Raw genomic sequence first — 23,163 nt, forward strand, 5'->3', positions numbered from 1 at the left:
AAGGGATCTACTTGCTCAAAGATTACAACAAGTCCGGATTGATCCTAGATAGATCATGCTGGATTGCATCAATTCCTTTTCACCTGAGAGACTTTAGAGAATTCTAAGATCTACTCCTGGAGAACGAAGACATTGCAAGTTGAGGACTCCTCGCAAATCCAAATTTGGAAGGCGGGAGGCTTCACCGAGTTTAGATATAGCAGATAGAGATAGATTATTCAGTCAAAGGGACATGCTGAGAGAAGACAATACTTTTCATGATCCTCCAGATCCAAATCAAGAGGAAGCTCAGCAGTTTCAACGAGAAGACCAAGAGATGGCCAAGAATCAAGGACCACCTCCAAATGGTGCTACTTGGTTGGTTACCAACCCGTCACTGCTCGCTTTCAATGACATTCATGAGATGTCGAAAAATCCGGAGAATTTCTATTCGAAGTACAATGCTAGTGACTCAAGTCGGACGACGGAAGATCACATCAAGATGTTTGAAGACCATTTGAGAAATAGACCAATTGAGTATGGAGATGTGGCTTGCAAACTTTTTTCCTATTCCTTGGGAGAAGAAGCGTATCATTGGTTCATCCATTTACCTGCAGGATCCATCACCTCATGGGAAGAATTGAAGGAGACATTCATTGGAAAGTTTGGAATCCAAATTTCCCCATCGGAGTTGCATAGACAGTTTGTTGAGTGTAAAAGACAAGAGAATGAACCTATCGATTCATTCAACAACCGATTCCAGAAAGCTTATACAAGGTTGCAAACTCATCTCATTCCAGATGCTCGAGAGATATATTATCATGCTCTAGATCCACTTACAACTATGTTTGTGCGAACTCATCCCTCTCCAACAAATTTGAACGAAGCATATGAAAAGGCGATATAAGTTAGTAAAATATTGCGTCAAAATCTTAGTGGACCTTTGCTCAATTTGGGGTCGCCCGCGGCCGCAAATCAAATTCAGAATTTAAGCCAAGCTTTGGTGCATCATATGCCGATAATGAATCAAGTTCCATAGCCGATGTATCCAGTTGCTCAACCATCAAATCAGTTGGTACTCCATCCCGGAGCACCCAATTCTCAAGCTCCACAAACGCATCCAGTGTACCTGCAAAATGATGTGACATCCACGAGGACACAGGAGGAGAAAGAAGAAATGAAAGAGTTAATAGATCAAGTAAAGAAATTATCTACAAAAGTTACTCATTTGAGGAACCAGAACAATCAGCTCTACAGTATGCATAGAAATTATCAAGGTGGTAATCAAAACAATAATCAAGGTTAAGTAACAATCAGAATAACCAAGGATATTGTGGCAATAATCAGAACTATCAAAAGAGAACGTGGAATACTGCGCCCAACAATGGAAATGTGTCGTCACCTCTTGACCATCCGCCAGCTTCGGAAAGTCGACCGACTGACAGAGTCTTCCTCGCGGAGGCTGCCTTATCAAATTGGTGTAGATTACACAACACTAGTCAGCATTCAGAATTGCATTGTCCTGAATTCAAGGTTGCTGCCGATATTTTCCAATAGGAGGTGCGAAATAATGAAGCATCAGAAAGCACTCCAACAACGGGATATGAAATTGTTCCGACTACAAGATATGACCAAGCATTAATCATTGAGGATTTCAAGTTTCCTCCAGTTTATGAAGAAAGTTTAGTATGCGAACAAAGTGGGAGATTCCCTCCAGAATTGGTGAATGAACCTATGGTTCTGCCTAATTCTCAGTTCCCACCTTCTTCAGCCAATGGGCCTATTGAAAATCCAGACTACTATTTCCCACCATTGAATAACAGTGTTTTAGTTGAAGGAATTAAAGAAGTGTTTCATCAGTCGTTAGGAAACACTGGACCAAGACTTTATCAGAGGAATCAAGAGCCTTTAAATATTTCTGTTCCTCCGAACAATTTTGCTACACCACCAAATCCAAGTGATAGCAATACACCAAACTATCCACAAGATTCACCTGAGTATAGACAAAAGAACATTTCCCCTTCGGGAGAGGAGTTGAAGCGGCTGAGCCTATGTGTGTTAGAAGAATTCAAGAAAGTCAAGGTAAGCCTACCATTGTTCGAACTAATGAAGGTACCTGATATCAAAGATACATTGATGAGTGGACTAAATGAGAATACTGTCGGAAGAGCTACAACTCAAACCAGTTCCAACATTCAGAGAGGTTCAAGTGTTCCTCAAGCAAGCATAAATGTGGTTCACGATGAACCAAATATTCAACAATCATCAGAAGAGGCATGCGTAGTTCAAGATTCATCTAATATGCCCAACAAAGAAGAGTTAGTAAAGACGACAAATGTGCCAAAGAAAGAAGATATGCTGGAAGGCAAAGCTTTTCTCACAAGAGATAATGCAAAGAGAGTTAAGGATTCACTAGTTGTGACAGAAAATCCTACCAAGAGTGAAATCCTTCCTAAGAGTGAGATTGCTTCTGTCGAAAGCATGGTTAAAAAAGATGAAGTTTCCAAAGAAAGTGTGAAAAAAGAAGAAAGCTTGCAAGTCCATAGGGATAAGCCAGCAGTGAATTATCAAGATGAGCTAGCCTCATTCTTGCTTTCGGTAAGGATATTCAGCAAGCTTTTGCATAATTGTCTGGTAGATTCTGGAGCTTCAAGTAATGTAATGCCAAAGGCTATATGCGAGAAATTGGGTCTCGTTCCCATACAAACTAGTAAAAGAGTTACGCAATTAGATAAGACAAAGGTACCCGTGATTGGAGAGTTAAACAATATTCATATGCAGTTGGTTGCGGATCCAAGAGTCCAACACTTCATAGATATATCAATTGTAGACATTCCAGACGGATATAGCATGCTCCTGAGTCGAGATTGGTCACGAAGACTGAATGGTTACTTTTCGACTGATTTCTCTCACATGTGGCTGCCATGGAGAGGTGTACCAAACCAGATCAAGGTAGATAGTACCCCAAGATTAAGATTGATGATAACAAAATATGGGGAAAACAATGAAATTATTTTCCTAGAAACAGATCTGGGAAATTACAGACCAAAAGTTGTAGAGGTTTTGATGCTTCAAAACCCAGTTGAAAAGATAGAAGAAAATCATGAGATTGTGAATTCCACGAAAGTTGTAGAAAGTGATCATGATACAAATGAGGAAATTGATATGTTTGAAAGTTTCAGAGGATTTGTATTCAAGAATATTCACCAGGGAGTTGAGTTAGGCAACCGTGCTTGCATTCAAAATTTATTGTTGCCTAATTGGTGCCGAATCCACGATACTGCTCATTCTGAATTCTCTTGCGCAATGTGCAAGGTAGATTTGAATCAAATACACAAGAATTCTTGAAATTCTGACACTTGAAGAAATTAGAAAGATCTCTCCTAGGCCAGATGAAGAAATTACAGATAAAACCAAAGAAGAAATATATGACGAAAATCAAGTTTGGACATTGAGATTTGATGGTTCAAAGTCAAAAAAAGGATAAGGAGTTGGATTTGAATTACTTAGTCGCTCAGGGGTAACTTATTTGGCCTCCCATAGATTACAGTTTCCATGTACGAACAATGTTGCTGAGTATGAATCCTTAGTTTATGGATTGCTGTTAGCCATTCAGAAGAAAGTGAAGATTTTACATGTGTTTGGAAATTCAGAGATTGTAGTAAGACAAGTGCGGAAGCAGTATGTCTGCCACGACAAAAGATTGACAAAATACCGCAACAGGATATGGGATCTCATTGAAAGCATTGCTCCTACTACACCTTCCTTTTGCTTCACTCTCAAAATCAACAATCTTGTCTTCTATAAACACGGAGGTGTCCTCATCTTGTGTAATATCGTGGCTATATGGATTAATCTTATCCAAATCAATTACCATTGAAGAACCATTTCCATCTTTTTGTATGAAGGTGAAAATTATATTTCACAAAGATGAGGCCATTGGGGTGCTTACGTGTTAACTTAATGCACTTCTTTGTGTGAATGACATCATCAAACTCCAATTGCACTCACATCAATAAGTGTCACACGGTTAAGGATAAATGTGAAGGTCTATGCAATGTCCTGGGGCAAAACAATAATGCAAATCAGGCCCTGTTATTTAATCAGATCTTAGACAACTTAGATTGAAATCAATGTTTATGCATCAACAATATCATTACAATGACAAAATGACCCTTAAGCTTCTTATTATAATGAAAAAAAAATAAGGTGTAAATCACAATCTCTTTCTTATGATAATAATGATTGTAATATATTCAAACAATTCTGCAATATTAGTAACTAAAACAGCAATTCATACCAACAACAATTGCAAATTAGATCAATGCAATGTGATTGGAGTCTATGTCTAATGAAGCTCAAATACAAACTCTGTATAAGATCATCCTCTAAAATCACTAGGCTTTTTGTCCTAGGATTCCCATGCTTGAAAATAACTTTTCAAAACAGACTGTGAAAGGAATTTGGTTAAGTGTCAATAATACTCTTGGATGAAAACACTCACTCTTTTCTATCCTCCACAAATAGAACAAGTTGGCCAACAAGTACACCCGCAACTTCAAATTTGAACTATGATCATGGGTGCAATTGATTCCACTTTAAAAGTAATGGTGCCAAAACAAACTACTAAGAGCAATACAACATGTGTTAAGAAGTTATAAGGGGGGCAAAAACATAGGAAGAAATATAGGTGATTGAGGGTTGATAATAGCACATGACTCAAACTATAGGACAAGGTGTCAATAATCAGGCAACAAGCATGACAAGGTGGAGAAGTCCAACAAATACAATCATGAGGTAGGCAACAAACAAAAGACATGACAAGATGAAGAAGTTGAAAACTCCAACAAAAAGAGAAGAACAAAGTTGGAAAAAAAAGGCATACTAAAAAAGGAAAAAACCATAGAAAACGGAAACAACGAAGACACAAGTGTAGACCTGATATGTATAGACTTAGATTGACTGGAAATAGAACATAACAAGTCCGCCCTACTCAATTGCTTGTCCTCAAGCAATTGCAAGTTCAGATGTTCCAATATCTATGGGCCTTCCCATATTGCATTGTCCATCGGATGATCTTTCCATTGAATCAAGTACTCCTTTGTGCTTTTGTTTTTCAATTTCCTCTCCCTTGCATCCATTGCTACTTCGAGAATCAAACCTAGCCTGCCATCTTCATCAATCAAAGGCAACTCATCCAAGGGTTCTATATGTTTGCCTAGCGCCTTTTTGAGACAAGAAACATGATAGACATTGTGTATCTTGGTTCCCTTCAATAGCTCCAACTCATAGGTCTCCACACCAATCCTTCTCAGATTCTGAAAGGCTCGTAGAAATGTGGTTTGAGCTTTTCCACTTCACTTTCCTTCAAGGAAGATTGCTTTGCAATCTCAGAGAAACCATGTTTTTGATTTCAAATGTTCTCTTGATCCTATGATGATTTGCATACGTCTTTTGTTGGTCTTGAACCTAATAGAGATTATTCTCAAGTGACTTTAGAATCTCTTGGCTTTGTTTGATCACATTAATTGCTCCTAATACCTTGCTATCCACTAGAATGCAATCATACATGTAGAAAGCCATGAATGGCATCACCTTGATTGCAATGTGGTAGGTGGTGTTGTAACAATGCTTCCCCAACTAGAGCCACTTGATCCAAGTCTTCTATTAATCAATAACATAATTTGTCAAGTAAACTTCCACCCCTTTGTTTACAATCTCAATCTGACCATCTAATTGCAGGTGGTAGTTGATGATTGGGGTAAGCTCGGTTCCCACCAAAAGGAAGAACTAATGCTAAAACAAGCTCATGGAGCAGCCATCCGTATCACTCACGATGCTCGAGTAGTCCATGGAGCTTCATCACTTCCTTGAAGAACAAATCAACCACTAGTGGTGCCTTAAAATCTGGAGAGATAGCAAAGAAATGTGCATACTTCATTAGTCTTCCACAACAACATATATACAATCCTTACCTTGGACTTCAGGAAGTCTTATGATGGAATGCATCAAGACACAATCTAAAAATTAAATGCAATACAATGAGCAGACCTCAAACAATGACAATGATGAAGATTTCAGTCAACAATATCTGAAAATAATCTCTTGTAATTTATTCCTTGCTTCAACAAGAGTAGAATATGTCTTCTACCAACTGGTCCTTGAGTTCATCAACTAAAAGCTATCCTCCAGCCCTTCCGAAGACCCAAACAAAGTCTGCTACTACAAGTAAAGATCTAAAATCATGAACAGCAGTTTTGTCAAAGCTTTATATGACTGTCCCCTACACACAGGGATCTGAAAACTCGTTCAAATCACCTCCAAAAGATACCAAACTACTCCCTTAATAGCTGTAAAAATGAAACATCACATATAAGCTTGCAATAGAGGAGTTTAAACCTTCCATACAGCATTTTTGCACTCCCCATAACCTCATGTAGCCTGCTGAAGCTGGGCACTACCTTCCAAAGGGACAACTTCAGCTATAAAATAAAATACAAATCAAAGTCCACATATTATATACTGATCTTTATTGCTCATCAGAAGGAAACACTTTGCAACAATACCCAGAACCATAAAAAATTCTCTCCAAGAGTTATGAGCATAAATGAAGGTTCATGTGCATTGAAATTTGTACGGCCAGCACTGAGAAAAGGACCAAATCTTACCAAACTCAAACAGCACTCCAAAAAGAGACTAAACACACCAAAATCTGAATACCCAAATCAAAAAACCTCATATAGCTTCATTTTCATCAAAACCCACATCACCAAACTCAAGAAAAATCACTGAAACTCTTACTAGAAAACAACAACCAACTAGGGTGGATCTTGCACCACTGAAACTAGATAAATTATAGAGAGTTTTCATTCTCAAAAATCCCAAGAAGAACTCTCCAGGTTCATTTCAACAGCATCTTGTAATGTGTGCGAAATCGGAATGAAAGAATGAGTCAAAATCCCATTTTATAGACTTCGTAGGAGAAATTAGGGTTAGTTTGAATATTTAAAAATAATATTCGCTCAAAAAGACTCCCAAATGACTTTTTAAAACACAACTAATGTCTCCCAAGCAAGGTATACCCTTTTTGAGACATACTTTTATAAAATATTAATCACTTTAGTTATTAAATTAAAGTCACTTTTCAAACACTTAGGTGAGAAATATATCATTATTTTTCATCACCTTAGAAACTCCGCCACAGCACTGAAAAAGGGAACACTTCACATAGAAGCAGAGTGGGAACTAAAACCAAGGCCAAGTGCCTAAAATGGCACATACTAACAATAGCATATACCAAAAATTGAAATGTTGTCGAAACACATTGAAATTGCAAGCTTGAGCTTTCCACAAAACTCCAAGTCCCCTTACCAACTCTGAATAGCCTATGGGAACCTGGGAATAAGCTAGCGAGAAGCAAAATTGCCTAGGTGTGAGAAGGAGACATTACAGTTTACAAATACCAGGGGAGTATCATGAACTGCCTACAATATATTTCCCTTCATTCTTGATTTTGGCACCAAGTAGACTCTTCTTTGTAGAGAAAGTTCATTGCAAACAATGTACCTGTCATTTGACAGCTTCTCTTCAAACACATCAGCTGTTCCAGTGTTCCTCACATACTTTGTTATGATTTTGTTCTTCCAACCCACAAAGATTTGAGACATGAAACCCAAATTTGGCCTTCTAGGCAATGCATTGGCAACATCTTTTTTTCCTTTGACATATTCAATATCAAAATCATACACTTGAATTTTCTCAAACATTTTTGTTTTTGTTCTTGTTCATTTAGATCCTTCCAGTTGAGAAAATATATCAAAATATTGTGATAAAGTTTTGACCACAAATTAGCTACCCACCAAATATTCCCTAAAGTTGATCAATACTTGCATGCTGGCCAACATTTTCTTATTGTAGGTGGAGAGCTATCTTTCCAACTATGAGCCACCAACTTTCGAAGGCAATAAGTGCATGTTCTATGTGAGCACCACTCCAATTCCTTCTCTTGATGCATTGCATTCCAATGTGAAAGGAAGGATTAAATCTGAAATATCTTGCAAAAAACTTAATTCATGCATGACTAGAAAGTTTTGGAGCATTTGTCAAGCCAAATGACATGACTAGATACTCATAGTGCTCCATAGTGACATCAAAAAGCCATCTTATTACTAATGAATATCCTCCTCTCATATTCGAATCTAATGGTAGCCCAATCTCAAATCTATTTTTTGAGAGTAGACTCCATGAAGCTCATCTATCAATTCAGGGATCCTAGGAATAGGGTATCGATTCTTGATAGTTTTATTCTTCAACAATGTATAATCAATAGACATTTGCATTGTGCCATCATCCATATCACCAAGACCATAGAGGAAGAAAAAAGGGACTTGAGTTAGCTTTGACGTGCCCCATTTCTAGCATTTCTTGATGGCTATTTCAATTTCTTCCTTATGTCTCCTAGGGTAGCAGCAGGGAGTACTGATGACGGGCTTAGCACTACCCTCCAATTCAATGATGTGCACAAAGCCCTTATATGGAAATCTCCCTGGAGGAATGATGCCAAATACTATATTGTGCTTCTCTAAAATGCTTGGAACATCCACATGATATGGCTCCTTTCCTTTGTCAAGGTTTGTTACAGCCACCATACATTGAGTTGCCCATGTGGCTTGTTATCTTAGCCAATACCACCCTTGGCACTTTATTTGTGATTCCCTATAGTACCAATTCTTTTCTCTCCAACTAAAACTTCAATTCCATGGTTTGTAAGTTTTGTGTGATCTCTTCTAATGAGCACAACCATTGGATACTTAGGACCCTATCCATGTCTCCCATCCCAACCAATAACCACATAGAAGTCATCACTCATGGTGTATCCTCCAATATTAAGATTCAACTAGAAGATCTTCCTATTGCATTGGATGGCGAAACTGTCAACCACCATAACATTGAATCCTTCAATATTCTCTATTTTGAGGCCTTGCTTGGCCACAAGTAACTCTCCAATGAAATTAAGCATGGCATCGATGGCAAAGTATAGTCACCTTTGACCTTGCAAGACTCCACAAATGCAAAAGGGGTTGTATCTTGGAGTACCAAAGAGCATGGCAAGAGTGTCTTCCAAGATGACCTCTTCCTCTATTGGTGGATCTTCTTCTCCCATATCTTGTTCGGCTTCTTCACTATGTGAAATCTTGATTCATCATTAGACCTTACCTCAATGCAATCCACATGTTCTTTCCCAAGACATCTAAGTCTAGGTGACTGTGATGTCCCCTTCTTGTTGACATCAGTTCTTCAGTGAGGATTAGCCTATCATCCTGACCCTTGTAGGCTAATGAGGATGGTTAGAAGGTCTCCTGAGAATTTGTATCATCTCCAGTGTTCAGAGTGCTTCAGTTTGGTCTTCGTTTGGCATCATTCGGATATCGTTTGCTCTACTTACTATTTTTAGTAAGTCTTGGGATGTTAGAGATGGACCCTTGCTATTTTTAGTAAAGGGGGTATGGTCATATGCAGTTTCCTCATGTCAGCTCCCTGTTCAGATGACGTGCAAAAATGTTGAGTAATTAAGGATATATTAATGTTTATTTGGTTATGAGCTTATATTATAAAGTTATAATATAAAATTATATTACAACTTAAGTGATTTAAGTTGAGGGTCTAGGCATCATAAAAGGGGAGCCAAAATATTAATTAATTATGTGCACATTTCCCAGGGTGAAATATTAAATGCTTAAGTTAAAGGTATTATATCATTAAATGGCATTTAATGTTATTAAATGATTTAATGAGAGAAATCGACCTTCTTGTGGGAATTATATAAAGGGCTTTGGAAATCGAACCGACACATTGTTATTGTTATTTGTTTTCATGAATTTCTCTCTGCAAGCGAAAGCCAGGGTTTTCAGCGTGCAAGCGGCCATTGGAGAACGGTGAATCTTCAATGAGCAACCATTTGAGGGAGTGTGAAATATCTCCTGAATTTGGTAGTAAGAGGGCTTCACATCAGGGGTCCTAATTGTGCATAAATTGTAAGAGGTTTTTTTCAAGTGTACATCGATTTAAGGAGAACGAAAGACTGAATCATTAGCAGATTCAAAATAAGAGGAATTGTCTTCATTCACAGCTGCAGCAGGCCATAAAGTCTCTTCTCAGCCCAGCCATACTTTTATCCAGCCGTACCATCAAAGGGTTGGGGCGATTTTGTGTTGGGAGCTTTTAAAAAATTCTGAAATAACCTTGGGAGCAGCGGCCTGTTTTAGGAAATCAGCTGCAGCCATTACAAGTGTCAAAAGTATTGTGCAGCAGTTCGATTCAGCATTCCAGGTTTCCCATTGCCCATTTATAATTGCTTTTTGAATGCAAATAATTTAAAAAGGTTTCAAAGTTGGTTCAATATTATTTCAATGAATTTTATGTAACTTTAAATGCACTTAGTTGAAGATTTGGTGTGTATGAGCATTGTTAATGTTCTACATTCAATTATATCTGAAATTTTCTCAAAAAGCAAATTATAAATCAGTAAATTCAAATCCAAAAACCCTTCAGCAAAAGGTAAAATAACAATAACCATCTCAGAGCACCAAAGGGGTTTGTACAGTGGTATCAAAGCAGTTTTCTGCCATCCTGCTGGGGTTGGAAATCATTGAGCTCCCACAGTTGATATTAGAGTAACCAGCACTCTTGTTTTTGTTTCAATCATGGGAAAGACGAAGTCCATTGAGGAAATTATGGTAGAATTCATGCAGGCCTTTCAAGACTATGATAGGAATTTAACAAGGTTTTTACAACATCCGTAAATTTTGGATCCCTTGTTTGCAAAGAAAAAGAAAGCAAACACTAATGCAAACAATCCTATCAATCCAGAGAAAAAGGATAAAAAGGTGAAACTTGAAGAGAATGTGGTGATTATTGGCACTCAAGAAGTTGTTATCAGTCATGATAACAAGTCTGATTTTCATGTCAACAGCCTTCCACTTGAGCGTAATGATGACTTGAAAGTCATGGAAAGTTCAGAAAGTGTTGTGGGAGTGACCTTGAGTATTGGCACTCATGATACAAGTGTCAAGAATGAGGATTGCATGGGAATTTTGGCTCATAACAGTTCTGATCTACATGACAGCAGTGATGAAATTTTGCATCAGCATGAGACAACAGTGACTACACGTGCAAGATGCTACTATTGAGTTGTCACATGAAAGTACTCAGGAATTGGGTAATAGTGATGCATTGTATGTTGTGGATTCATGTCATGATGAGTCTGATTTCTCAAATCAGACCTTAGAAAACAAGTTAGAAAATTCATTTGTTGGCATTGAATTTCAGGATCATGCTTTGGATGGTGATACAATTACATTGAGAGTGGAAGTGTGCGAAGATACTGTCATAACAACAGCTTCTACCTTGCCAGTTGAGCCATCCTACGAGGTACATAGAAGCAGTACCTTAGATATTGATGTGTGCACAGTTGTTGCACACATGATGTTGTTGATCATGAGGTGAGTGATGCTGATTCAGCCTCATACCATAGTGCAGATTTGGGTGGAAAAAATGAGTCACAAGGGTATCATCATCTGGCTGGGTAGTTGAAGGTTAGTATGATTGCTCCAGCTTTGGAGCATTTTGATGTTGCTCGACAGATGTTGGCGACCTTTGGTTGAAGTACTCCTGAGACAGATGAGCACGGTGATAGTAGCCTTTCCCTAGCAGAGTTCCATGCACTCCGAGAAGCTATTGGATTAATGAAACATAATTATTTGCAATTACTTGCTGATAGGGATTATCTTCTCGAGTGGGATTGCACTTGCTACCATAGTTGAAAATCTCGGACTCGCCTCGGATTCGGCAAACCAAAATTTTGGACTCGGACTCAGACTCGTGAAAGACTCGCGAAAGACTCAGCAAAGACTCGGCAAAAAAAAAAACCGTAGTTTTACAAAAAAACATAAAGAAATTAATGCATTTAGAGAACATAAGTGCCATAATTGAAACATTACACATGTCATATGATCTACAAAGTACAAACACGCAATATTTGAAATTTCATCATTCATAGCAGCATATTCAAGTTTCAAGTTTCAACTCTAAAATGTATAATACTATAATGGCAGCATAAGTATATAAATGTTCACAAAATTACATATAATGATATGTCCAAGTCCAACTGCAAATGTGAAAAACAGCAATGTGAATGAACAAACCAAAGAGAAGACTACATCTTCCTCTTTGTATTTTTCCTAATATAGCTCAATTTTTCAGGCCTTGAGCTAGAAGTAGTAGCAGTGGGTGTTGTGGTATCTAAATGGTGAGATGATTCTTCTTCAAAGTCATAGTCCTCATCATCATCCTCATCTTCGTCCTCATCTTCATCCAATCTTGCTCCTTCTGCATCTTGTGCTGCTCCTCTCTCTATTTCTGCAATTTCTTCTTCGGTAAGGAGGACATCATCACCATCATTTTGTTCATTCATGGTCCAATCACCATATGGATCAATTTCATCCAAGTCAATGGCCTCATGTGAAACACCCTCCACCTGTCTAACTCGAAGGCGAAGGTTGTACCGAACAAATACTAGATCATTGAGCCGCTTTTGTGACAATCTATTTCTCTTCTTTGTGTGAATGCTTTCAAAGACACTCCAAATTCGTTCACACCCAGAAGCATTGCATGGCTGAGACAAAACACGGATAGCTATCTTTTGAAGATTAGGCGTGCCGGCACCATAATTCTCCCACCATAAATCTACAAAAAACATTTAGAAATATTAGAATTGAGAAAAAAATGTAACAATCAAGTTTGTAGGTTTTTTCTTGCACTATTGAACTAAGTTACTAAATGTTTTACCTGGTTGTTGTTTTCCTCTCCTATCAATTGCTAGTTGTGATGAGAAGAGTCTCCCCTCTGCACTTTTGTAGATCTTGAACAATGGAATGAACATTTCCAAATTCAGAAATAGATACTAGATAGTCAAAGTGTCAAACTCAAATTCAATAATGAACATTTCCGAATTCATAAATAAAGATAGAGCAATTGCAAATGTCAAATCTCACCTCCAACTCATCAAGAACCTTGTCTCTCAACTCAGGATCAGGTGTCATCTTATTAATGCATGTAATAACACCTGCCATGACCTCCTCATCAGCCCTAAATGAATCAGAGAAGTAAAATTTCGGGTTCAAAAAGTAGGCGAAGGCATGTATCGGTTGGTGGAGTTGGTTTGTCCACCTACGATCAATGATGCGCCAAAAGATTTCACATTTTCTTGCATTTCCACGATAGTAATGTGAAATGGCCTCTTTGGCCCTATCCATGGCCTCATAAATGAAACCCATTGGCATGCCCTCTCCATCCACCATACGAAGAACCCTCACCAAAGGTTCTGTCACCTAAAAAAATTAAAACAAATTTTAAATTAGTACAAAATCAACCCCTAAAAAATAAAATCAGCAAATAGACAAGATTGTATAAACTTTACTTTTGTGTTTGTTACTTATCGCAGTCAACTCCTCTCCACTTTTATTGAACCCTTCATCAAAAACAATGGTCACAATCTTCTCTGCTTCAGGTCTTTTGGAGTATGCAGACCCCAACCAAGCATCTGACACAAACATCTGCTTAAGATGAGGAATGGCACTAAGAATGCTCTGCAAAGTGATGAAGTGGCTAGCAAATCGTGTCACTCCAGGTCGCACAAGGTCCTTGCCATTTGTGTGTTTTCTCATCAAAGCAAGCACCCAAGTATGGTTGTAGATGAATTTGGTGACACTTTTTGCATCTTCAACCACCTTCTTCACCCATCCAATCTTCCCAATGTCCTCTAGCACCAAGTCCAAGCAATGTGCAGCACAAGGACTCCATGTAATCGAAGGATGCCTCTGCATAAGCATTCTACCTGCAGATACATATGCAGCTGCGTTGTCCGTGATAATTTGGACAACATTCTCAACTCCAACTTCCCGAACCACACCATCCAACAGATTACACAAAGTCTCTGCATTTTTTATTTCATTTGAGGCATCAACAGACTTTATGAATACCATTGCACCATTTGAAGCCACCAAGAAGTTGAGAAGAGTCCTATTCCATCCATCTGTCCATCCATCAGATAAAATGCTGCATCCTTTTCTCTTCCAATACCTTTTCTGATCATCAACCACACCTTCTGTATTTTTCACAGCTTTCTCTAGCAATGGCCCACTGAAGTCATGACCTGTTGGGGCCTTAAACCCCTTACCCGCCACTGTACATGCATTAACAAAACTTTCCCAATACACATTGTTTGCTGCATTGAAAGATAGATTATTGTAAAACCAAAAGTTTGAAGCTGCTATCCGTGCTTGTTCATGCTTCTCTCTATTCCATCCTGTACCTTCAAGTGAAGGTTGTGCACTTGGAACATTGCGTGGTACAAAAAAATTAGGGTCTGATCTAACAGGAGTGCCACTAGCCTCACCCTCATTGTCACCAAAAGATGAAAGTGACTGACGACCCCGACTGTGACCAATGGGACCCGAAGTGGACAATGTGGGATTCATTGCAGCTGCCATGGCTTCTCTTGTTTTTTGCCTTTCTTCCTTATGCATATCATTCTCAGCAAGAATGGCCTTCATCTCTCTAATAATTTCAGGAGTTGATTTGGGGCATGCCTCCACACCATATCCAGGTATTTGTGCAAGGTGGTATTTTAATCTATTGATTCCACCAGTCATCCATCTTGTGCATTCGGTGCAAATGACCTCCCCCTTTTTGCTTCCTGCAATCCCATATTTCCAAGCTTTATCTCTTTGTCTTCCTGACCTTGGGGTTGCCCTTGGAGTTGAACTTGCCATTGCTGATTTAACATGAAAAAAAAAAATCAGCAGGGTTTTATGGAAAATCAACAAAAAAAATGACAATGAATCATTTGGGAAAAATAGCATTCAAAAACAAGAAAAAAAAAAGAGGAAATAACTTAGGAAAGAAAATAGAAAAAAATTTGGCAACATATCCCCTTGTTTTTCAAGATTTTTTTCAGTTTCAAAACAATGAAATGATTCAAATGAAAAAAAAAAAAAAAGAGAAAAATCTTTACCTAGATCTCTCTTGCTGATTTTTCCTTCTTCCCTCTACTCCTCCAAACCCTTCTAACCTGCTCCAGCCAAAAAAAAACCAAAATGAAGTCAAAAAATTTAAAAAAAATTCGTTTTTAACCCTCACGGGCGCGTTTTTCTGGGCCCATGAGTCCCTGTGAAAGACTTGCGAGTCTTTGCGAAAGACTCGCGAGTCTTTCGCAGGGACTCGCCTAGACTCGCCACGCGAGTCCTAGGCGAGTCGACTCGCGGCGCCAAAGGACTCGCGAGTCCGTGGCGAGTCCGAGGCGAGTCGGAGAGTTTTAAAACTATGCTTGCTACAATGCACTGAAGGGGAAGGAGGAGGTTGATGAGCTCACCCATTAGTTTGAGGTGACTATGGACCCGTTGGAGAGCGCTCAGTCAGCCCTTCGTGAGTCACAATCACAGGGAGAAGAGCTTACCGTGCAGTTGAGTTTGGCATAGTCTTCACCCTTCAGATACAGTCCAGGTTTCCTTGGCAGCAGTTGGTGGGGATCTTATATCCATGGATTATGGTTGTGAGCAGGTTGAGGATGTGGCTACGTCCATCACAGAAATAGGTGCAGTAGTCTTGGATGGGATGAGTATTTTGGTTCAGAGCAGCAGAGAACCACTTGTTGCATTAGGTTCTCCCGAGGTCAGTACTATGTCAGATGGTGCGGGTCAGATTGCTGATAGCTCTTGTGTGGCAATGGTGGATTCTCTCGAGAGTTGTGTGTTGGTACACGATGCTACTCCATCATCTTCACAGGAGTTGCACAGGGTATCATCTGGTTGGGAGTATGGCTCTCATGTTGATTTGTTTCCCTCCCTTGGAAGCAAATCTGTTACTTCATTTCATGCAGCTGATGGTGGTAGACAGCTTGTTGTGTTGCAGAGTTAGAGTGATCAACTGCAGATTCCAGAGGATAAGGTTGATTCTGCCTTATTTTGTTTTTATTGCACCGATACATTTACTAAGTACCTTCTTGAGAGTTCGGAGATTCAGGAGTGTGAGATGATCCAGGATGAGTTCGGGTATGCACATAATTCAAGGGGTACAGGGTGGTATGATTTGGATCAGCATGGAGGTATTGTTCAGTTTGTGAACAATCCTTTGTTTGAGGTAGACGCTACATGGTCATGTGATAATCCACTCTTCGAGATAGATGTTGATCGCTCTCACGACCCCAGTCTTGAGGTGAGCATTGATCGTAGTGTTTGGGATCTTAGTAGTGCATCAAGATTTCAAACAGGACTCGCGGAGGAGTTTTCAGCAGTGTACATAGTGAGGAGTGCATACAACTTCACATTTGATCCTCATGTACATGACTTGTTTCGGATGCACAGTTCAGTGGCACATGTGATGGACAGTTTGAATGACAACATACCTTGTGCCAAGTTTGGTAGCAACCAAGATCAGTGTTATGAGTTGCGTCCACTTGAGACTCATACTCCAGCGACACTAGATGGTGAGGATGAGTTGACTCAACAGGTTCATCTTGATGTGTCAGTGTTATAGGAGTCATTTGTTGATAGTAGGCACATTGCGAAAGTCTTCACTTGGGATCCAAGTGGAGAAATTTATCTATCGTCGAGATTGCTTGGGGACAAGCAATTTTAGGAGGGGTCGATTGTGATGTCCCCTTCTTGTTGACATCAGTTCTTCAATGAGGATTAGCCTATCATCTTGACCCTCGTAGGCTAATGAGGATGGTCAGAGGGTCTCCTAAGGATTTGTATCATCTCCAGTGTTCAGAGTGCTTCGGTTTGGTCTTCGTTTGGCATCATTCGGACATCGTTTGCTCTCCTTACTATTTTTAGTAAGTCTTGGGATGTTAGAGATGGAACCCTGCTATTTTTAGTAAAGGGGGTATGGTCATATGCAGTTTCCTCATGTCAGCTCCTTGTTCAGACGACGTGCAAAAATGTTGAGTAATTAAGGAAATATTAATGTTTATTTGGTTATGAGCTTATATTATAAAGTTATAATATAAAATTATATTATACAAGTGATTTGATTTGAGGGTCTAGGCATCATAAAAGGGGCGTCAAAATATTAATTAATTATGTGCACATTTCCCAAGGTGAAATATTAAATGCTTAAGTTAAAGGGTATTATATCATTAAATGGCATTTAATGTTATTAAATGATTTAATGAGAGAAATCGACCTTCTTGTGGGAATTATATAAAGGGCTTTGGAAATCGAACCAAGGCATTGTTATTGTTATTTGTTTTCATGAATTTCTCTTTGCAAGCCAAAGCCGGGATTTTCAGCATGCAAGCAGTCATTGGAGAATGGTGAATCTTCAGTGAGCAACCATTTGAGGGAGTGAAATATCTCCTGAATTTGGTAGCAAAAGGGCTTCACATTAGGGGTCCTAATTGTGCATAAATTGTAAGAGATTTTCTTCAAGTGTACATCGATTTAAGGAGAAGGAAGGAATGAGTCATCAGCAGATTCAAAATAAGAGGAATTGTCTTCATTCACAGCTGCGGCAGACCATAAATTCTCTTCTCAGCCCAGCCATACTTTTATCCAGCCATACCATCAAAGGGTTGGGGCGATTTTGTGTTGGGAGGTCTTCAAAAATTCTAAAACAACCTTGGGAGCAAGACCTGTTTTAGGAAATTAGCTGCAGCCACTAGAAGTGTCAAAAGTATTGTGCAGCAGTTGGATTCAGCATTCCAGGTTTCCCATTGCCCATTTGCAATTTCTTTTTGAATGCAAATAATTTAAAAGGGTTTCAATGTTGGTTCAATATTATTTCAATGAACTTTATGTAACTTTAAATGCACTTAGTTGAAGATTTGGTGTGTATGAGCATTGTTAATGTTCTACATTCAATTATATCTGAAATTTTCTCAAAAAGCAAATTAAAAATCAGTAAATTCGAACCCAAAAACCCTTCAGCATTAGGTAAAACAACAATAACCATCTCAGAGCACCAAGGGGGTTTTTACAGTGACCATGGCTCCTTATAGCTAAAGCATAACTTCTTCCTTCTCAAGTCATTCCTTGCCTCGATGTTTAGTTTTGATGGAAAACTCTTGACCCGGTCATCGCATGTTGAATTTATGGCAGATTCCTTCTGCATGCAGCCGTCACGTTCAGGAGATAATGGTGCATTTATGGCATCATGGGCGATTTTTGCATGAGGGTACATTCATTGCATAGTGGGCACTTTTTGAATGTAATGGTTAATTAATGCTTTATGGGTGCCATTTTTGGAAGGATTGTAATTAATTCTATATGGGCTTTATGGGGTATTTATTGCTAATTCCCACCTTGTTGCATCATGTGTGGGGAATCTTCTAGGGTGAAACCCTAATTAGGGTTTTGCATGTAATCATGGCCTGAGGCCTATATAAAGGGGTGACCCCCCTCATTTGTAAAAGAGGGAGCCTTGTATGAAATTGTTGCAATAAGTTTTGAGATAATAACAGTGAAACATTGTTCTCTGATGGTGTCCACTTACGTTATTTTTTCAAAGCTTGCATGGTTTCACCTTCCTCACTTAGATTAGAAATAGTAAATTGCTTTGATTTCAATGGAGAATGTAATGGTGTCTGATGAATTTCCATGGTTCATACTTTTTGCATCTTACTGATTGTAAGTTGCAGTGTAAAGTTAGCCTGAGCAACTAAAAGTGTGCTAAGTTCAGTTGTGGACAGTCGTTTGGATTGCGTCGTGTTGGGTATTCAAATGCACTTTCTCAATATGAAAATCCTTCATCATCCGCATAAGATTGCACTGGTTCTTGCGGAGTTGTAGTTGATCTTGGCAAAGCAGAGCTTGGTTTATTTGGAATTTGTCCACCAGAGCACTATTCATTGTTATCACTGCCCTTAGGAGTAGATTTAGATCCTTCTAAACCCTTTCCCCTTTACTTTTAATTCATTTTAGTTCGTTCATTCGAAGCAGAAGCATCACATATTCGCTATATCCGATGATGGAGTTCCAGCCAAAGAAGTGAAAGAACGATGCAAACGTAAGGCCCCTTCGATTACCATCAAACACATCAACCAACTGAGTCACCTCCGTAGCGTAAAGGAACCTTGGAGTCGATTGTTTGAACTTTTTGCAACCTTAGCATGCAATCGTACTTTGATCAAGAGAGAGTGAAGTGACCATTAGGCAACTTTATTCTGTGTTCGACGTAGTCATAAAAAACACGTCAACACCGCCAAGTTTCCTTGTTTTATTCACTGGAAAGTGGAAGGGGCTGGCTTGCCGCCCATTATTGTAATAAGCATTTTCAGAAGTTTGCATCTAATGATCCCCTGCCACCGTATGCTCTCACCCTCCCAGATTGGGCTCTTAGTGATCAAAAGGTGTAGGGTCCCTTTCAGCTGGTTTAGTTTTCTTATTCTAACCCTAACAGGTGTTGGTGTGATTGTAATCTTGTTAAAAACAAAAATAAAATTGTTGGGGATATTACACTAGCTTCCATATCTACACAAGAGCTAAGCGTCTGTTAGATCCATCATGGGGAGAGAGTGTCTACTTCCCCAAAGATTGTTGCACATCTCTCTAAAAGACTTGCAGCCTAGACTCGGGTTTGTAACCATTTCAAGACTTCATTATATTCATATAATGGTGAGTGGCATTTCACTTTGGATCTCTTCGAGAAGAGCTCTATATTGTACATGATAAGCCCTAATATCATCAAACAATGAGTTCTAGGCTTCAAATGCTAGAGCATCTACCTCCTTATTTAAAAAGATAGGTTGAGTGGGCCTTGCAGCTAAAACAATAATAGTCTATTGTGTGTGGCTCTAAGTGGCATCCTGATTATTGCCCTTAGAAGCACTAGAATTGAGATTAATATTGTCACCAAAATAATCAATTAAAACAATCATGAACTCATCCTAGATAGAAATAAAGAAATCAAATAAATTTACATACCCTTGCATCTCTTTCTAATGATGTTTGTCACCTAAAACTAAATCATTTCCACAAAGTTTGGGTACTTTTGCTAGGTATGAGATCTAAAAAATTAAGAATACCCACAAATATTGATCGTCTATACCTTCCCATAGTGAAATATATTCTTATATCAAATCAAACTTTCTTTCATCCCAACTGTTCGGGTTGTCATCTGCATTCATTCTTCTGTCCTTGTACCATAATGTTGTTAAGCTTTGCGACAGGTTCTATAGGAGATGATTGTGTCTCTACACTCTCTACAAATCAACCTTATTTCCTGATCTCCCTCAAGTGATATCTGGTTGCTCTGTCACTGTACTCAATAAAACTAAAACATGCAAAGTTGAACTCTAAATACACGGGTTGGCAAAGATCACCAGCTCTTATACCACTGTAATGTCTCGAGGAAAAATAACAATGGAAATCTGATCCTTAAGCTTCCTCAAACACTTATTATTTGAATAACACTGTCGTTCTTCATTATTTAATCAAATCTTAGACAACTCAAATTGAAATCACTGCTTATGTATCAGCAATATCATTGCCTTTCAAACAACAAATGGTCAAATAACTCCTGATCTTCTTATTATAATGAACAGCAAATAAAAAGTGAGTCCCAATCTCTTTCTTATTATAATAATGGTTGTATTACATTCAAATAGTTCCGCAATATCAGTAACTACAAGAGCATTTCATACCAACAACAATGGAAAATCGGATCAATGCATTGCAGCTAGAGTCCACGTCCAAAGAAGCTCAAATATGAACAATGTATGACATTATCCGCTAAAATCACGAGGTTTTTGTCCTAGAATTCCCACACCCGAACACAAGTGCTCACAATGGATTCTAAAACGAATTTGGTTAAGTGTAGATGATACTCCTAGATGGAAACATTCACTCTTTTGTATCCTCAACAAATATTGTGTACGTATATCGACTGAAAATTTGATTGTGTACTTAAATTGGCTTCTATTTGAGATTTGTGTTCATACCAAACATTCATTGACATTCTTTCTATTACTATGTGCATAACTAAGTGCCTTAAATTTGAGTAATGTTTCTAAAACCCTACCAGCTTCCTTCTTCCATGTTCATATATTTAGAAGACTTTTTAGTTTTTTATCTTTAAGTGTTCCTCTCAAACCTTGGTAAACAAAACTGAATACTCAATTAGAGCAGACTTCCTTTTGGTTTGCCCAGTTAGACATATAAAAGACATTTGTTTGTTTAGAATTCAGCACCCACTTCACTACTGGTTGAAAGAAGCTAAATGAGAGTTGAAATTTTTCTTTGCTGATCTTTCGAAAAGGATGAGCTTCAAATGTTTTTCAATAAGTCTAAACATGTCCATGCCTTCCCAAAGGACTCCTCCATTAACTTAATATTCTCTGATGCATCATGTAATGCCCAAAAAGGGGACAACACAAATACTTTCCACTAAAAATTTAACTAATTTACAATGAAATTGTTTGCATTGCACATAGAATATGGAAACAACTAAGCATACAGTCATACAATTAAATGTACAATTGATTTACGATCTTATGTTTAATTGTTGCTATAATCTAATGATGTACATGCAATGCAAATAAGTTTACCGTAAATTAGTCAAATGTTTAGTGGATAGTATTTGAATTACATTCTGTTGTTTCATTCTGACATTTCAAGATTCTAGTAAAGTTAGGGGGCTTCTAAGTTGTACTTTGAACAATTGAGGATACATCATCTTCTAGTAACCAAACTATTCTGTGATTGCTTTACTCTTCTATTCATTCCTTTCCTCAAAAAGTTACATGAGATCAAAACGAGAATGAGTTGATGTGTACAATCATTGAACAAAAGAACACAAATTCAAGTTCAACCCATCCCTATTAGATATAATTATCTCGTGTATTACCAAGAATTGCAAACATATTTGAAGAGAAAACTATGAATGGGTCTCTTGTAACACCGAAAACTGCTGGTATTGAATCCACCTGAAAAACAAAGCCATTTTTGCAGAGTCAGATTGCAAATTAGGACACAAACATCTGATTGTTGTGAGGAAAAACTAAATTAAAATGCAATCAACAGATTTTACTGGCATGTCTTCTCAACTATTAAAACAGAAGGAAACACCCCAAAACTTACAGCGAATGCAATATCACTAAGCTCCAAAACAGCCACTGTCAACAGCAAAGGTGTTGCCTGCTTAGAGAGAGTCAAATATATTTTCTGAGTTTTCAATGAAAGGAAATTGAAAAATATATCATACTTTAATGCTGTTACCAATTATTTCAATCATCTGCATGGGAGTTTGTTTCCTAAGCATTCCAAAGACTCCTACTTACTAAGACAACAATCATTTAATAAAATAACTGCACAACAATAGCGTACTAAGAAGATCATTGAAGGAGATGAGGTACAATACTTTGCGGATGCCTTCAGTCTCTGTGAAAAAACGATTTCCATCATAAGTTGCTGTTTAGATCAAAGCAAGAAGATGCATTAGCATTTTTTAGAAACTTCAATATATGAGAAATAGAAAATGCAGCTACTCTTTTAACAATCATATTTGAAAGGTTTACGTGTTAGCATAAAGTAGGTGCCCCCCCCCCCCCCCCCCCCCAAAATTAGGCCTCTATTATATGATGTTCTATCAGGACGTAACGAGAATATGGTTTACATTGTGGAGCAAATCTGCAGCATTATTTTGATCAGCATTCTCTTGCACAGGTACTTCACTTGCTGCAGTAGTTTTCAAAGTTTTCAATTTTGTAGAGAAGTGCAACTTAATGCCAATTTTGGTGAATTACATATTTGTATTCAAAATATTATAATTAATGCAAAGTGTTTCGGCTTACTTTTAATTTTATAGTGTACATCATATTTATCCTTTCAAATTTAGGTTTTTAGAACTTCTTGCCATTTTTAATCATTAAATTCTGATATTTAGAATATGAGAAAAATTTAATGCAGAATTTCAAAACAACGATCAGATACAGCAGTAGAAGATCTAGTAGCTATGTCATTTTCTACATATTCATAATTTAGTAGTTATTGCCCTTGGATTTTTGTTGTACTTGTTATATATGCATTGTGAAGAGCACTCAGGTATACTGAGGGGGGTGAGATCACAATAGCAATACTTCAAAACCTAATCATCCACAGCAATAACACAAATGCCAGATCTAGCAAT

The 23,163-nt window shown here is 38.1% G+C and overlaps 1 protein-coding gene across 5 annotated transcripts in view; it reads right to left on the reverse strand.

Moving 5' to 3' along the window:
- LOC131055417 (thylakoid membrane protein TERC, chloroplastic) overlaps positions 1–23,163 on the reverse strand; it is a 316,462-nt gene that overhangs the window by 42,078 nt on the left and 251,221 nt on the right. For all 5 annotated transcript variants that reach the window (XM_057989901.2, XM_057989900.2, XM_057989899.2 and 2 more), the window contains 3 exons: positions 22,396–22,445; positions 22,116–22,172; positions 21,883–21,961 (listed from right to left, as the gene is read on the reverse strand). In XM_057989901.2, the coding sequence (XP_057845884.1) occupies positions 21,883–21,961; positions 22,116–22,172; positions 22,396–22,445 (186 nt within the window). The remainder of the gene's footprint in view (positions 1–21,882; positions 21,962–22,115; positions 22,173–22,395; positions 22,446–23,163) is intronic.

This window comes from Cryptomeria japonica, chromosome 8 (genome assembly GCF_030272615.1).
Source record: "Cryptomeria japonica chromosome 8, Sugi_1.0, whole genome shotgun sequence".
Lineage (NCBI taxonomy): Eukaryota > Viridiplantae > Streptophyta > Pinopsida > Cupressales > Cupressaceae > Cryptomeria > Cryptomeria japonica.